The sequence below is a fragment of the Thermobia domestica genome, chromosome 13 (genome assembly GCF_964235325.1).
Source record: "Thermobia domestica chromosome 13, izTheDome1.hap1.1, whole genome shotgun sequence".
NCBI classification, from domain to species: Eukaryota; Metazoa; Arthropoda; class Insecta; order Zygentoma; family Lepismatidae; genus Thermobia; species Thermobia domestica.
Window position 1 is genome coordinate 100,808,878 of NC_137466.1, and position 18,575 is coordinate 100,827,452.

At 33.6% G+C, this 18,575-nt stretch overlaps 1 protein-coding gene across 4 annotated transcripts in view; it reads left to right on the top strand.

Moving 5' to 3' along the window:
- The window catches only part of LOC145668396 (galactose-3-O-sulfotransferase 2-like), a 134,015-nt gene that overhangs the window by 64,351 nt on the left and 51,089 nt on the right, over nucleotides 1-18,575 (top strand). For all 4 annotated transcript variants that reach the window (XM_081736185.1, XM_081736186.1, XM_081736187.1 and 1 more), the window contains one exon: nucleotides 9,995-10,111. In XM_081736185.1, coding sequence (XP_081592311.1) covers nucleotides 9,995-10,111 — 117 coding nt within the window. The remainder of the gene's footprint in view (nucleotides 1-9,994; nucleotides 10,112-18,575) is intronic.

Sequence of the window (18,575 nt, forward strand, 5' to 3'; positions counted from 1 at the left end):
TTAAGCGTTTTTATGAAACGCTCCGCTGCGTTCGCTTCAGGGTGGTATGGACTTAATGTAATATGTTTTATCCCCAGTCCGAACAAGAATTTCTTAAAGAACTCAGAAATAAACACAGAAGCGTTATCTGTGGAAATAGCTTCTGGATATCCTAAACGACTGAAGATATTAGACATTTTGTCCATTATTGAGGCTGATGATAACGATCTCAATTTCTCTAGCACTACAAATCGGCTAGCGTTATCAACCCCAATTAATATATACCTATACCCCTTAGAGTTAGGCAATACACCAATAATGTCAAAGTACCAATGCGATCCAATCCTCTTACTATATTCTGATATCAGTAACCCCATCTTTCTTTTATTCTCTTCCTTTGAAAGCTGACACCTATGACAACATCTAACATATTCAGCCACTTCCTCTTTCATATTTCCCCACGTAAATCTTTTCATTAGCTTTTTCAGAGTCCGATAGGTACCAGAATGACCTCCTACAAGCTTGTCATCATGATAGTACTCTATCAGAACTCTACGAAGAGCCTTAGGGATAAAAACCTTAAAAGGGTTGTGAACTGAATTGGTTTTCTTCATAAGTATCTTTTTGTTTAATACAAAACCAGGAATGATGTCGCCATTTTCTAATTTCTCAATTATCGCTTTCAATTCTGCATCTTCTCTTTGAAGATCTTCTATTGGTTCCTGAATCAGAGGCAACTTCCATCTATGAGCTAACCTTAAGTTGCTATCAAAGGCCGCCAACCCCAAAGGTCCGTCTACTAAACTAAACTCAAATGGATCGTAAACTCTTGTGAGAATGTCAGCTATCATGTTATCTGCAGACCTAACGTGTTTGATCTTAAATGAAAACTGACATAACGCCTCAACAAGAGGACCATACTTTAATAGACGCTTTGAGTTGCTTAATATCCAAGTCAAGGCCTTGTTATCCGTCAGGACGTCAAATTCTTTAACCAAATAGTGTTTAAATCGGGACATAGCTTTTACTAGGCTTATAAACTATCTCGTATATGCTTCTATGTTTGTGTGCTTCTGATAATTTTTTACTGAAGAAACAAACAGGTTGAAGTTCCCCGTTATTGTTCTCCTGAGACAAACAAGCAGCTATGCTTTTTCCTTATCCGTCCACATTTAAAACAAATCGTTTATTTAGATCTGGGGTCTACAATATTATCCACCAATATGTCTTTTAATTTGTCTAGAATCCTTTGGTGTTCTGGACTCCAGACAAATTTATTCTTAGGAGATTTCAATTCGCTGAGAGGTCCCATCAGTTCCTGGAACTCAGGAGCGAATTTCGCGTAATAACTGAAAAGCCCCAAGATCTTCATAAGACCTCTCCTATTCCGTGGAGGTGGTATATTTCTAATTGCTGAAACCCTAGCCGGGTCGATTTCCATCTGATCTCCGGTAATAATATAACCTAGATAATTAATCTTAGTCTGAAAGAACAAACATTTATCCGGAGATATAGTAACGTTATATTCTCGAAATCTTTCTAATACCTTAATTATAGTATTTTTATGTTGTTCAATCGTATCTGAAAATATGAGAACATCATCAAAATAAGATCGTACTCCTTCCCCTTCCAAATCTCCAAGTATTTTATGCATCACTCGGTTAAGAATGTTACTACCAGTTTTAATACCTACTGGGACTCGTAAATTGAAAAAGACCCTTTGGCGTAACAATTGTAGTGATGTCACGTGAGCTAGAATCTAGTACAATTTGAAAATATGCTTTCTTAAGATCTATCTTTGAATAGAATTGCTTGCCTGATAGGCCAGCTAAACATTCTTCTATGTTCGGAGACGGGAAAGGATCATTTACAATAAGCTCATTTGCTTTAAAAAAGTTCCCTACAATACGATAACTGTTGTCCTTATTCTTAACTAAAAAACAACTACTGGCGTACTTCGAATGGTCAACTTCAATTAATATACCCTGCCTAACTAATTCTGAAATCTGAGCATCAAATTCTTTTTCTTTATTCTTAGGCACAGGGAATGGATTTTGCTTAAAAGGTTTGTTGTCGGACAGATATAATTTGCCTATACAACCCTTTATACATCCGATTCTATTCGTAATAACGTCAGAGTATTCAGCTCTTATCGAACCCATGAAAGAATTTATATCAGGATTCCGAAAACTCCACGATTCTCGATTAGAGTTTTTCACCTGTATGTTTTCTGGGTTTTTCACCTGCGGGAATCGATCAGAACTATTTACTGAATCTCGATTAATTTCCTCCCCAATATATTTCTTATTCTTCTTCAACAAGTCGTGGAATTTCTCTGATTGCTCGACGTCCACGTCAGAAGCTTCCGAAGAACTAGATGGTTCATTGTGTTTAACTTTCGAAGTCGCTGCAGGAACTACAACAACGTTCTTCATTTCCTTTTCACACGTAACACTATGATCGTGCTTAATCTGTTGATCTTTTGCACAATCCATAATGTTTGTCGTCTTCTTTTTCTTTGGCTTCTTCTTCTTCTTCGATGGTTTCTGTTTCTTAACCTTGGGATCCTTATCTGAATGGATTAAATCCGAAACAGTCTTATAACCGGTGTCACAATTCATATCTTCTTTGGAATTGTTCTTCTCTTCTATGTCACCAACATTCGTCGAAATCATCGCTAAGTCCACTGAAGATCTACGATGTAAACCATCTTGATCGCTATCCAATGACTTATGCGTGATGGAAGAGGTTTCTGGACATCCCTGATCAGTATCCAACCTCCGAATCTGCTGGTCCACACTAATGCTGTCTCTCGATAACTCTCCTTCAATTAAATTTCGTAGCCCAAGAAGCTGCGAAGCATCAGGAGCATTTATAGTTAATAAATGTTTTTCTAGATGTTGAAGATCAAGGTCGCACTGAACTCCCTTTTCGTTTTTACGGATTGAATACGAATCTGCCCTAATAAACATAGAAGATATTCCAGAAGATTTGTTAGATAAGTTCTTCTGAAACTTTACACCAGTCCCTTCTCGTTGACTATTCTGTTCACCAGATCTAACTCCCTTTCGGAAAGATTCCACAAAATCCCTGCGATAATTAAGTCGCACACGTTTCTTTCCATTACACAGAACCAACAAATGTTTCTCGTAATCCACTAACGCCGACGTTGAACGCAGATATGGAATTCCCAATAAACAGTCACAAGGAAGATTATCAGTTATTCTGAATACCACAGATTGAAAAAATCCGGATAAGTTTATCACCAAATTCACCTCTTCGTCCGTAACAAAGTTAAGACCAGAAGGCGCATTGATGGTTCGTTCTTCCTCCTTATGAACATGTTCTTCCACATTGCATCTTTTCACTAGATCTCGATTCACTAAATTAAAACTAGAGCCCCCATCAACACAAATATTTGTCAAAATATTATTAATTTTTCCAATGACGAACGTTGCCACAAATCCGTTCATCTCTGATGGGACACTATTCTTCTTATTAACTGGAGGAACAAATCGATTCCTATTAAGGTTCCCAGAAAATCTTGAAGAATCCGAAATCCTAAAACTATTCTTCATGGGATTCGATTTTACTTTAGGTAATATAGAATTCGGATTATTATTAACATATTCTTTCTTATTTACTGAAGAACCTATATTCGAACAGGATATTTTCTCTTTGCCTTTGTTACTCCTCAGCAATTTAACATACTCCATTTGTTCTCTATTTTGCGAAACATATTGTTCTGTTATTTCTAAAAATTCCTGTCTATTAGCTGGACAGTAATAATTCAACATCCGAAATCGTTGATTCGGATTCATTCCATTTAGGATGATACCAACTAGTTGACCTTCATTCAACCCGAGTTGTAAAATATCCATAGATATCATGACGGATTTAACATAATCGTTAATTAATTCTGTCAACCCCTGTTTTCTATAGACCTTTTCACTTATTAGTGAATGCAAAACTGTGGGTGTGATATACCAATGCATAATATTATTCCTAAAATAAACCCAATCAACGTTATTATTCAAAGCTGATGTAACTTCCTTCAATATAATACCATCACATCTAGAGAGAAGTACTGAAAGAATCATATTAAATGAATAACTAGTATCCATTAATATTTCTTGGATTTTAAATAACATTTCAAAAGTTTGAGTGCTATTATTTCCACAAATGTTCTTAATTTCTGACAGTTTATTCTCTAAATATGTCAAAGATTTATGAAAGGTAAATTTAGTCATCAGCTTATGTTCTAGATTAAGGTCTGAATATACATGATCTTGTCTATTCGTAGGAAAGTTAATATCCCTATTACCTTCAGAACTATTCTGATTTCTATAATTCGGATTATGACCATGCATTCTGAGACTAGGATTATTTAAACCCATTTTCGGAGTCGAACTCAAAACATTAGAAACTCTCTTATAATAGTTTCCAAGATTAAGATATCTATTCTGTATTCCGACTCGTTCTCCTGAGTTACTACTATAAGACGTATTCGGAATGTTTCTACTTAAAGACGGTTCCGAAAAAGTTACTCTAGGATCGTTTCTGGGAATTTGACTATTAGATGGATTAGCCATACGACTAGCTCTATCTAGATCAACTGAGTTCATAATCGATTGATTATTATCAATAGGAACACTAAACGATCTTACATTAAAGCTATTAGCTAATGGAGGAGTAAGTTCCATGCTCAAATGACCAAAAGTTGAGTTTTGATCTAAACTAGGATAACCAGTAGCGTCTACTGTTAAAAAATCCGCATTCGACATATCGATGCTAACATAGTCTTGTCGAGACTCCATTATATGATCAGAATTTAAATAAACAATTCTATTAAGAACAACAATACAATATAAAAATAGTATACTATAACTAAACATATACTACTATTTTCTACTCTACTATAATACTAAGATGGAAATCTACACGACCAAAGCAACAACGCTGGAAGGAAAATCGAAAATATTCAAAGATTCCAATAACATTTTATATATACAAAAAATTTTTAAAGGCTGGCTGAAATATTTCTATCAAAATTCTCAAATTCAATAAAAATATTATTCATTCAATTAAATTAAATTAATTGAGTCACCATTATTTCCAAAAATTAATTCTATATTTAATTCAGTATTCAGAATTCCAAAAAAATTGGTAGAATTATAATGTTGGAGGAGAAAAAATTTTACTCTCAATTTCAAAATATTTGAATTACTACAAAATTATTTTCAAAGTATAATTCAATAGTCAAAGAACTTATTAGAGACTGAGAATCTATTTTTACTATTAACAATAACAAGAATATCTAAACTAAATATAACAAAAACAAAAAGTACTTGACTTGTGTTCGTAACTTGTAACGCCCCTTCCACCTAGCATACACAGAAAGCTTCCAGTCCGACAACTATTATCATTCAAAGTAATAATAATAATAATAATAATAATAATAATAATAATAATAATCGTCAGACCGAATGCAATCCGATTAACACCTAGTCGATGGGACATGGACCGGAAGATTTAGTTCTCCATCGTACAACCAATCACTGTGAAAGTTAATTATCATTCCAATATTTCCAAACCACAGTAAATTCAAAATAAATAGGAAACAAATTATTATATAATAAATAAATGACGACAACAAAAATTCAATTTTAAATAACAATTTTATTAACAATCTTGGGTTGTGTATTTACACTATTGCGTTAGAATAGTGTAGATACACTAACGAAATAACACAACAAAAAATATTATTAAAAAAATACTATAGAAATATCTGAATGAATCTATAAGCAAAAAAGTTTCCTTAATATACTTGAATTCTAAATAGTAATAATATACAAAATTATTCTTGATAGAAGATTCTATTAGGCAAGTAAATACAAATGGAACAAGTTATGTTAATTTCCTCTTACTATCAAAGATGCTCAATAATATTTCTATCAAAGTTACTCATAATCTGAATTCATAAAGATAAGCAAAAATACTAACAATTTATTAGCGCGCTTCTATATTTCTCTTTCTTTACGAATTCTAATAAGATTTCAATTATTGCAATAATCAATTTCAAGAAATATGTCTATATAATTTCTCTTTATGCTGTATTAAACAATTCTACTATTATAGAACTCTCAGTCTCAAATTTTTGAATAATGGAATAAAAATGTTGAAACTTCAAATCTAAATTACACATATATTATTCAACATTTCACTTAATTCTCAGTCATTACTGTATTAATATCTTTCATTACTCTTTTCAATAAAAGTGGAATGAGAATGTTAGAGGAAAAAATATTTGCAATATAGTTTTCTAACGGCAAAATACTCGGAACTCTTCATATACAATGAATATTAACCATAAACTGTAAAAGAAACCAATTTAAACTGGAAATATTGGAATTATAAAGGTTTTTCAAAAATAGGTCAGTTTTGTCCCCCATACTACTTAACTCCGTGAAAGATGAAAACTGCATAAAAATCTAGAAACTTTCGTAAGGGTAAAAGGAATGTTGGAATTGCCTTAGCAATACAACCTGGAGTGGATCTCAACTTAAACAACCGCACAAAAAACAGAAATAAACAAGTCACAGACACTACTTTAAATGTCAGAAAGTACACTCACCTCGACTTGTTTCGAATATGGATTTACCTTCTATGTGTAATTCTCTCTCACTTCAGGTAATCTGGCTTCTGTCTGAGCTTTCTGATATTCGAGTAAAATCAGATTGGTGGAAAAACGTCAGTTTTCGAATGTAAAGTAATTCCTTACAATAATCTTTCTGTGCCTTAGTTTCAAAACGAAAATGTAAAGCAAGAAAGAATTATTTCTGGTATTTAAGCCAACTACATCAGCTAGTGCCCAATAGGAATTACTAATAATGTGATCTAAGCGGGCTTCCACTCGGCACAATAGGCCCCACACAGCACTGCCCTTTAAAATCACTATTCCTCTGCACAGAAGTAACAGAAAAAGAAAGAATAAGCTTACTAAGCAAATAACTCTCTGTGCTATTAATTCACAAGCATAAAAAAACACTATGAAAGAAAACTTTCACTCTACTATTCACTTTCATTACTTAGCGACCACAAAACGAGGAAACAAAAAGAGCCCGTTTGACTTGCCACTAAGTTTGCTTGCGAGAATAGAATAGACGAGGAATAAAACATTCCTTTTTTTACTGATCACTTCGTTATTTAACTGACTTAACACCAATGTGATTTCATCGACAGTCGACGATAATTCTCTTTCACACTGACTGGATGTACGATGGAGAACTAAATCTTCTGGTTCAAAGTCCCATCGACTAGGCGTTAATTGGTTTGCATTCGGTCTGACGATTATTATTATTATTATTATTATTATTATTATTATTATTATTATTATTATTATTATTATTATTATTATTATTATTATTATTATTATATCTTTGAATAATAATAGTTGTTGGACTGGGAGCTTTCTGTGTATGCTAGGTGGAAGGGGCGTTACAACTGAGGATTTGATTTCCTATTGTTCTTTGTAAGCTGGCTTCTTACTTCACGCTTTGTTTTGCCTCCTATCCGTCGCAGACATAATTCCCATAGGAAATGACAAAAAATATTTCCAGTCCAAAATCTGGTTTGTGGTTACAAATGTTTTGATTTTTTTCTACTCTTGTATTGGCTGCTACTTCCACTTGAAAAGTAAATAATGAGCCTGCACAGACTATTAGTTTCTACGTACTGTATTTATTCTTAATTCATTTATAATAATCAGTTTCATATTTCCCAATGCGTCATTAACCCGTTAAGCGGGTGGGCCGCTTATAAGCGTCACGGCCAGTGGCGTATTTAGGGGGTGGTTATCGGGCTCAAGCCCCCTCCCCCGAAATAAATTCGTTATATGCACATCAATTTCGTCTGGGGAAACATCAATTTCATCTCACTTTCCTTTGTGGCAATCGGACACATATCGACAGATTTCTCTCCAAAAAACACATTTCAAGTCGAATTATTGGGGGGACAGTCCCCCTAGTTCCAAGATTGGAGGGAACATGTCCCCCTCATCCCCCGGGATTTGCCCCAGTGCAATTAGGGCTTTTCATGCAAAAAAGACAAAATTATGGAAGAGAAAGTGCTGTTTGTTGTAATGTTTTTGAATAGCTCAGTCCTACGATATACAAGTTTACGCTAACGTCTACAGTCACTTATTGATACGCAGTGCTAAAAAAAAAGAAAATAAAATAAAAAAGTAGCCACCACACAAACTAGCTGGGGTTATAATAATAATAATAATAATAATAATAATAATAATAATAATAATAATAATAATAATAAACATTTTTGTGCTGCCAATGCATATGGTAATAATGTATTAAAATATCTTTAAAAATTAAACATGGTGATTGATACGAAGCAATTTCATAAAGACTGACTTTTTTAAAAAGTATTTTTCTGGTACTTGAAACTAGTATAATGTACACGGATTTAATCTTTCCGTACAGATTTAAAACTACCCAGCATACAAAATATGGCTGCAAAACAGTGTTTAATCCCTTGATGGCTAAAATACTTTCATTCTGTTAACAGATTACCATTTATTAATAGCTAAACATACAGGTAAGAGTACTTGTTTCATAACTCAGAGGGAGGTGCAAAGGCTGAAGGAGCAAAAACAAGCAAGTTGCATAATGCAAAGGCGCCGGATGTGCAGGGGTGCGCACTATTGAAAGTCACACAGATTTACAATACGTACTTTAAACAAGTACTTATTAGATGTCGGGTAGATAAGATGTGTGGTGCACTTCTCGCAGGTCACATTCTACCTTATTACTGTAATTACAGATTTGCTGGCTGTATAGGCCTAAATGGATATTATCCTTTCTTTGTAAAGTAATATATTTTACCTTAATATTTCCAATTGTATTTCTAATATTTCCAATTCTGACCGTTCTCATTCTCATTGTAAATATTTTTAGCTATTAAATCATCAGAGCAAGTTTTCCTTACGTTGAGCGTGAAATTGAGTGTCAGATGAGCGCGCCACTTTTAAAAAGCTTAAGATTGAGCTTGAGTTAACTCACTTTTTACACTGAGATTAAGCTGAGCTAAGCTCGTTTCAATAGTAAGCGTACAACCTTGATTTACAGTAATCGTAATTTACGCCTCTATATTGATTTACCTATTCATTTCAGAATAGTGAAGCTATCACCACGACTTAAGGAAAAAGAACATACTGTATGTCAATAGTCAATTCAGTGTCCATTCCTTCAGAGCTCTCTTTCATTGTAATCAAATTATTAACTCGTTTTCCAATTGCAATCAAAATTTCCTGCTTGGCTGTGAAACTTTTCACTTTTCATTCTTTGCTATATACATTTTAGAGTTTTATTTAAGCTTGCTTACAACGAGAAGAAAATGTCACGGTGGTAAATTATTCTTTTGCAAGATTGTGAAATTGATTTTAAATCGGTTTTAATAACATAAAAGATATGTACGAAAAAACATAGGAACCGCGGTTGCTCAGTGATAGAGCGCCCAATTCTGGCGTGTGTTGTCCCTGGTTCAATCCCAGCACCTACCAAGTGAGCTTTGTAGTGGAATAAGCCCGTTTGCGCAGGTTTTCTCGAAGTTCTCCCGTTTCCTATCATTTTCGTCATTCCACTATTATCATCACCATCTTCCTTAGTCTCAGTGTATAATCGTGGGACGTTAAACTCAAAAATAAATAAATAAATGATAAAACGAGGTAAAAGACTAACATTTTACTTTTTCTGCTCCACCCAAAATTGTTTTATTACTGGTTGGTTTTAGTAAAACTAGTTCTAGAGAACACGTTAAAATTTCAAACAAAGGAAATTCGCTACATTGTTGAGTCCAGTCTTCAAACGCATGTAATCTAAATTTTTATCTTCAATGTATAACACGCCGATTTGTTTTATTATTGCTTTTATGGTTTGTATTGGATTTTATTATAGTATTGTTTATAGACCTTAATAACATTTATTATTATTTTATTTTCTAGGGTCCGCAGCATGAGATTAACACAAAGGTCATCCTGCCTATTGCTATTGCTAAGTGGGTTACTTTTTGCAGTCTACTTGTTAAATTCCGGGTACTCTATAACTTCCATTGCTGCCAGGTACTGCTTATCTCTTTCAGTTATATAGCTCAGATCTATTTTAATATGTATACATCTTACATACAATACGATAAAGAAAGATGACTGTTCAGAAGGTAACAAATTTATTTTACAGTCCTTAATGTAATTTGAAGCCATAGTGTTAATACGGTAGCTTCTATTTAGAAACCAGTCTTTTACAATAATTAACAATATGAAAAAATCCTTAAATAATTCCATATTTTCAGATATGCATATCCATCGTTAGGTACGACTATTGCTGATGCCCAGACGAGCGAGAAAGAAAATTACTTTTAGTGAAACAGCAATGAGAAGGAAGAGAATCATTATTTGTAGAATTGCATTCATAGCCTCACACTTACTATCCATGTATACGACGACGTTTAGTCTCTCTTACCGGGTCACTCCAGGTCATAGGTCTATCCAGGTCACCGGGTCGAGTGGATCATTAGTCTGACTGCCTCTGTGTCTTCCGGTAACGGATTACGAAGTTCGTGACCCACTCCATCACTGCTGCTATCTACTGATTATTAGAGCTCCTTTAAAATCACCTTAATAGCATAATAATAGTCAAAGAAAGACTAAGACTGTGAATTTCAAAACGTCGAAGTTATTATCCATTCGTAAGCAAACATCAATAGTCCTCATGGACACAGATTCCAAGGAGGCTGAACAGGTCCAAGGCCTTCCAAAGTTTACTTGGGTCTCCTTAGAATCAGGCCCGCAACCAGCCACAGAGGTTTGGGGGACCAGGAATAGCATAGGGAAGCCAAGTGATTAAAAATTCTCTTACAAATGTCGAAGATTTGTTTTTTGTATTAATAATAGTATTTGGTATTGAGGTCTGGAGGGGCCATGAAAAGTTTAGGGGGACCAGTAAACCATAGTTTGCCGCTTTATCCAGTGTAAAGCAGGAGTGAAGCCCATTTAATCCCGTGTATATTTGAGTGTCAAGGGGGGCTATAGCCCCTACAGCACCTTTGGATCCGCCACTGATAGTAGCTATACTATTACATACGACTTAAACAATTTTGGTATACATGCAACTTGAACGATTATAAATATTCATCAAAATAATAACACTAATAATAATAATTGCAGGTTTGTTATAATCAGAGATTTTCATGGAATTTCTTCTTTTAAGAGAACTCCCTCTTGGCTAAGTGGTTAGCGTGCTCATCTTTGACGTGGGGTACCCGGGTTCGATTCCGGGCAGTAGCTGATGTAGTTCGGATTTCACGTTAAGTTGTAGGTTCACATCTCATATAACCTTGCTGCTAAAAATGACGCTAAACTCGACTGAACTCAAAAAATAGCTCCAAAATAAGAAAACTACATATTATGTGCTATTATTATTATTAAGTGTTCTGCCTTTCAGCAGGTCCTGGGACTAATGAGGATTTTTTATTTTTATTTTTATTTTCAATTTTCAGATTTGGGCCTGGAAATGTTTCTTCCTCTTTTCTCGATCTTCAGCTTCCTCTTTTAACTCCCTATATTTTCTCCTATCTTTCAAATCATCGATCAGTTGTGTTCTTCTTCTTCCTATTCTTCGCTCCCCTTCCATCTTTCCTTCTATAGCGGTGTGAAGAAGACAATTTCTTCGCAAGATGTGTCCAATTCAATTGGCCTTTCTACGAAGGATGATGGCTAGAAGTGTCCTCTTTTCTTCAATCCGTTTTAAAACATCTTCGTTTGTTGCTCTCTCTGTCCATGTTATCTTCTCCATCTTCCTCCAACACCACATTTCGAATCTCTCCAAATATTTCTTCTCCAACTTCCGTAATGTCCAAGTCTCTGAATCATACAGTCCAATACCTTATATATAGCACTTGACCAACTTCTTCTTAAGTCCAATATTCAGCCTGCTAGTTAAACATAATATCTATACCAAAATTAAAATATTTTAGCTTTAGGCAAATTGTTACACAATATAGAGAGATTTGGAATATTCGAATATAAATCAACATGGTAGCAGCTAATTTGAAGTAAGATAATTAGCGGAAATAGAAAATTGCAACTTAGTAAATAGTTTCGTCCTCCAAACACTAAGTAGCAGTACGTATAACTAAGTCCAATTACACTTCGTGATGCCACTAACGGACTCACGTGTGCTGTATTGATATAAAACGCGAATCAGTTCAGAGAGGAAGTTCCAATGTTTTTTGTAAATTTGAGTTATTAGTTTTGACGTAAAATAAGGTGACAGGATGAACACGTTGTGACCAGTTTGTAAAACCATGGAATTTAACATTGTTAGCTTACCACCTTGAATTTCTCCAGATCCAGAGGTATTTTAGTCCAGCCTGGAACTAGCAACTCGTGCCGGAGATGACACATTAATTCTTCTGTTAGACAGAAACGGATACATACCAATACCTGGAAAGAATTCGGTTGTCAACAACTTTCAATGGACTGGCTTGAGTGAGACACATCGTCCCAAAAGATCATGTGACGGCCTTCTGGTGACGAATAACGCATAATCATTGCGGCTGAATAAATCTGGTAACTATGATTTTGTCACCAGCAAAGTACCCAATGTAACACTGAAGGACGAAGGCAGAAAGTTTATTTCATATATCTTGGGTTTTGCCTGGTAATGAACTTCAAAAGATGCTGAATTACCAAAGCACTAGTAACAATCGGAAGGAGTGAAGTTGAAAGATTGGTAATAGGAAATAGGTGAATTAGCTGCTTGCCTGAATTTACTGCTTACGGTCAGCTAGCTGAGAACTTGGCCCCCAGACTGATAATCTCGAAGTTATTTCTACATATTGCGAAATAATTAAAAATTGTCGAAATAATTATTTTAATGCACTTCATTGTTTCGTTAAAAAAGGAATTTCCAAATACTCTGTACCATATACCCTGTTGTTTTGAATAAGAAGTTCATATATTATATTTTATATCCCTAACGCGTCTCTAATCTTCAGGGATTTCGAGATATGGTTATCTTATTACAACAATTGCAACCCCATCCTTTTTACTTCCCACATTTTTCTTCTCTTTTAAGTGATATATATATAAACAAAAAACGCAGAAACACGTTTTTAATTCATTTAAATTAAAAGCCTAAATGCCAAATTTTATGTCTCTAACCTTAATACTGCTTGTAGACGATCCAAGAAAGCTTGAACAAGACTCTTGTTCAAGACCATTCAAGACTATTTGATGAAAAAGACGTCAACACTGACGTCATTTTTCTCTTGAATTCAATAGTTTCGTTCAAGAAATTTCGTTTCGATCCTGTCCAATTCAAGAGCATTCGATAGCCAATCAGCGTTCGAGTTTGAGTGCAGGAAAATACAAACCAAGTATGATGGCGTCGTGAGACAGAACTGCAGCTGAATAAATATCTTTTCGTTACTCTTTTCAATAATTATTTGATATTCCAAATGTGTATAATAATAAACAAAGCTAATATTTGCGCCGGAAGATATTGTTAGTATTTTTTGTTAATAATATTCACGATTTATATAGTTATAATGCTTGCATGCCCTTAACTTTTGTTAAATTTTGAGGCAATGAGAAATATATTATAGTATTAATTTGAGAATTAATATACAAGAATACCGGGTGTAGATTTAGAAAGAAGAGTCCATTAAATAAAAAACATATAACTGACTTTTTTGATTTAATAAGACGTTTTGTACTGTTATTAACCTCTGATAATATAAAATAATTGCGTGCAGATTGATAATATGCTCGCAAACTGAAGTATCCTGGAAATGATTACATGTTATCCTACTGTAATCTAATTATTTTATCACGAAATCCACACGTAGTATTTGAGGAGTTATTTCTTAAGGTAGACGTTGCTTTCACGTGTGCAGATTAGTTTTACTAGTGCTTTCCCGTAAGGTACAAATGTGCATCCTAACATGCTACATACAAGACTGTGCAAAAATAATAATAAATAAATAAAATCGAGATGCTATTTAACAGCGTCGGGGCAGGAGCATTCAAGGTGGTCCACGGGAGAGTAGTCCGTACGGAGCAGGCGCGTCATCGACGGAGGTTATAGTACAAGAATAAGAATCATGTATAAATTAGAATAGTGCAACAAACCCTTGACATCGTATTCACTCATTTGAACTGAACTATAGCTCTTGTAATGATTTGATACTGGTAACATTAAACTTGTAAACATAAAGTACTGGTTTCTTACATTATGCAGGCATGTTTCGACAGTGGGAATTATTACGGTATCTCAGATAATTCTCCTTCATACACACTCACACATTTTAACAGTAAAATTACTATTCGTTTTACGGGTTATTCTTAACCAGTACCAAAACAGGGATAGATTTGTGAAGAAAGTATGATGCAGATATGGGTGGTAAGTCCTGTAGCTGAAAAATATTATCATTGTTTTGTTTGCTTTTCTGTAATTTCAGCCTTTTCTTTAAACAGTCTTCGATGCCAAAGCATAAATAACTTCAAAAGGCAGTCATTGCCTCGTGATACACACAATCTGCCGTACTGTTGGGTTATGAATATTCCATGTCTCGAGATCGAGGCCAGGCGACGAATGAAATTGCCAAACGCAGAAAAATTGGAAACTGTCTCTTCACACTATTTTCCACTAGTGAAATCTTTCGCAAATATTCTACACTTCACTAAATTATACTTTATAGTTTCTTTTATTTTCATTTGCAGTTAAAAATTCTTGGTTTATGATTGATTAGTCTTTTTGAGGCGTGTTCACGGAATAGATTCTTATTTTAATGCACTTCATTGTTTTTTTGTTAATTGTTTGACCATGTTCAGTATTACCTCTTGCGTAAATATAAATACTTATAATATTTTCTATAAAATGTTTAATATTAAAAAATATTGAACTCATTAATGAAGATATTTTCGGAGGGATTGGAAGTATAATGATTGTTCTACTTTAATTTATAATTCATAGTACAATAGCATAAGCCTGTGCTTTAAACGAAAAAAAAAAGATTTTTATTACAATAGAAATTGTACTGCATAAAATTTATTTTTATGAACTTAATAGATACTTTAATAAGCCAAATTATATGCCTAACATACAGGTTACATATGTATTTACCGAATGGAAGGAGCAGTACGATATGAGGAAAATGGTGGTGTTAAATCTTCACATCATCTCATAGGAAAACTGCTGTTCACATAATTTAATAACTATATTTTTCGCCCTTAAAATATTTGACAATTTTCCAACAAACTTGTTTATTATGCTGCAAAATTTAAAATTTTGTAGTTTACTTTTACTCTGTGCAGTGTTACATGACTTTTTTTTTCTTATTTTAACGCTTTTTAAATATATTCAATTCTTTGCATCAATTTAATTTTTGAGTACTTAGATAGTGTAGTTATTTAATAATATTCTTACATTTGATGATTTTCTCGGACAATTTATCTTTGAATAATTGGGACTCCTTTCTTGATTAGGTATACCTCTATCAAGTAGACCCAATTTTAAAGTTTATTCTTTGATGTAGTTTTACTCTCTTACAGTATTATGTACACTACAGAGTATTATAAAATAAATTGTAGTTTAATAATTTGAATTTTGTGCATAAATTTTTTTCTCTTTTTAAAATTAGATTTGTCGTACTAGTTTTAACTTTTCAGAGCAAGGAAGGTATCTTTGCCCTTCCTCTTTTCCCCCTCCCAAAGAAAGCAGAGACATAAGGCATACCATATAATGCTGTCTGTGCATTATTACGTTCTCAACATAAACTTGTCTATAATGTCACTGCACACTAGAATATAATACGCATTTCACATTTTATATTCATCGTGGTTTATTAAAGTCAGATACGAAGAAACATATTTTATAATTGTATTTAATAAGCTATTCGTTATTTACTTGGATAGTTCATGTCATATTTTCTATACTTTTGTTTAAATGTTTAGTATTTCTTTAAACTTTGATTGTAACCAATTTTCAATGTAGTTCCTAACCTTCATATATTCCTTTTAACGTTAAAGCCTATTCTACCATTAAAAATGCTATAATATTATCTATTTAATATTGGGAAGTATTAAATATAATTTTATTTACATGATGCGCTAATAGATTACATACTTTATTTGGACGCAGCTGTATTGAATTTTGTGCATAATTTTTTTTCTCTTTTTAAAATTAGATTTGTCGTACTAGTTTTAACTTTTCAGAGCAAGGAAGGTATCTTTGCCCTTCCTCTTTTCCCCCTCCCAAAGAAAGCAGAGACATAAGGCATACCATATAATGCTGTCTGTGCATTATTACGTTCTCAACATAAACTTGTCTATAATGTCACTGCACACTAGAATATAATACGCATTTCACATTTTATATTCATCGTGGTTTATTAAAGTCAGATACGAAGAAACATATTTTATAATTGTATTTAATAAGCTATTCGTTATTTACTTGGATAGTTCATGTCATATTTTCTATACTTTTGTTTAAATGTTTAGTATTTCTTTAAACTTTGATTGTAACCAATTTTCAATGTAGTTCCTAACCTTCATATATTCCTTTTAACGTTAAAGCCTATTCTACCATTAAAAATGCTATAATATTATCTATTTAATATTGGGAAGTATTAAATATAATTTTATTTACATGATGCGCTAATAGATTACATACTTTATTTGGACGCAGCTGTATTGAATTTTGTGCATAATTTTTTTTCTCTTTTTAAAATTAGATTTGTCGTACTAGTTTTAACTTTTCAGAGCAAGGAAGGTATCTTTGCCCTTCCTCTTTTCCCCCTCCCAAAGAAAGCAGAGACATAAGGCATACCATATAATGCTGTCTGTGCATTATTACGTTCTCAACATAAACTTGTCTATAATGTCACTGCACACTAGAATATAATACGCATTTCACATTTTATATTCATCGTGGTTTATTAAAGTCAGATACGAAGAAACATATATATGAATTCACATGCAACTACTTGAATTGAAAACATTTAGCTTTCGAATTAAGAACAAAGTTACTATCAAACGAAACAATGTGAAACGTTAGAAACATCAATAAAATATAAAATACATCAATGATCAGCGACGAATGCGTGGATCTAAAACGTAATAGGGCCCACTCACGGTCCACGGTTTGCGCAAACATCGTGTTTGCGCAAACACTCGGCCACACACGATACAACTGTTTGCACAAACTTCAGTTCAATTTTGAGTTTAATCGCGTAAGCATGTCCACTGAAGCAGCTTGTTTAGCGATAGTAATTGCTTGTGCTTTGGAAGCGGAAATATCCGCGAAACCAAAAAGAAAGAAGAGGGTGTGGATGAAAGAGTGGTTGATTATGACACATACATTGGCAACATTATTCACAATGTAGATGTACTATTCCAGCAAACTCAAGAATTTTGACTGTGCATCCTAGAAGTATATATAGCAACTAAATTACTTACATGTTAACTTTTCCAGTGAAAATGCTAAACACTTGTCTTCAACACTACTTTCACTATCATCTATGTCAGTTAATATTTCGTCTTTGTCTGAATCTGACTCTTGTAAATTTATTTTTATGGGTTCCAAAAACTGTAAGCACAAAAAATAATTCTTCGAGCTTGACTTCGTAGCACTTGAAAGAAAAAGAAAAAAAGGAAGACAGAAAATAAAACTTCTGCTGTACTCGGTATGCTTAAAAGACATTGTCAACTATAATTTTGGAGAATAAACGAACTACTACGAAAGAAAGCAACGAGACACTGATGAATTCTACACTAGCCCCTTTCTTTCCTTCTCCGTTTTCATAACAAGTAGCACCCTTGTTCTTCGTGTAGGTGCCACGAAAGTAATCCATCTGATTCCTAAGCAACTCGATATGCTCGAGTTTGTTTTGGGTTACGATAATTTATGACACCATTCAGACGCCTGATGCTTTTGATTCCCTAGGAGAAAAGTCGCACATAAGGCAGTGGAACGTGAAAGAAAAAAAGAAACAGAAAACATACTGCGTTCCTTCTGTCGAATAAGAAAGGGTCTATCTTGAAGTAAATTTTAAAACAAATTACAAACGTCCCATGCTTTATTCTTACGATGATGGCAAAGATTGCAAAGGTATGTAGCCACGGGGGAAAAGGGGGCTCTGTCTTTCCGAACTATTTCCAGCTCCAAAATGAGGTTCGTCTGGTATATGTATAATAAACTTATTTAACAGTTAATGCAAATGAAGGACTTTATAATAAAATATGAATTTTTTTAAAAAAATCAATCATCATCAATACGGTTTCTATACCTAATTGAATCAACTAAAATTAATCATATGCTTTATATTCTCATTTCCCTAACTGGGTGCACTGTGAACTCAGTACTATATTATTGCATAATAATATCGGAGTTAATATTTTTTCGTTTTTTTTCCTCTTTAGTATTTTAACCTACATAAACACAAAGTCAGATAAACAGACTGCTATAAACAGCATTTATTTTCTTATGAATAGCTTATTGATTCATCTTTTGCACTCCGGTTTTTAA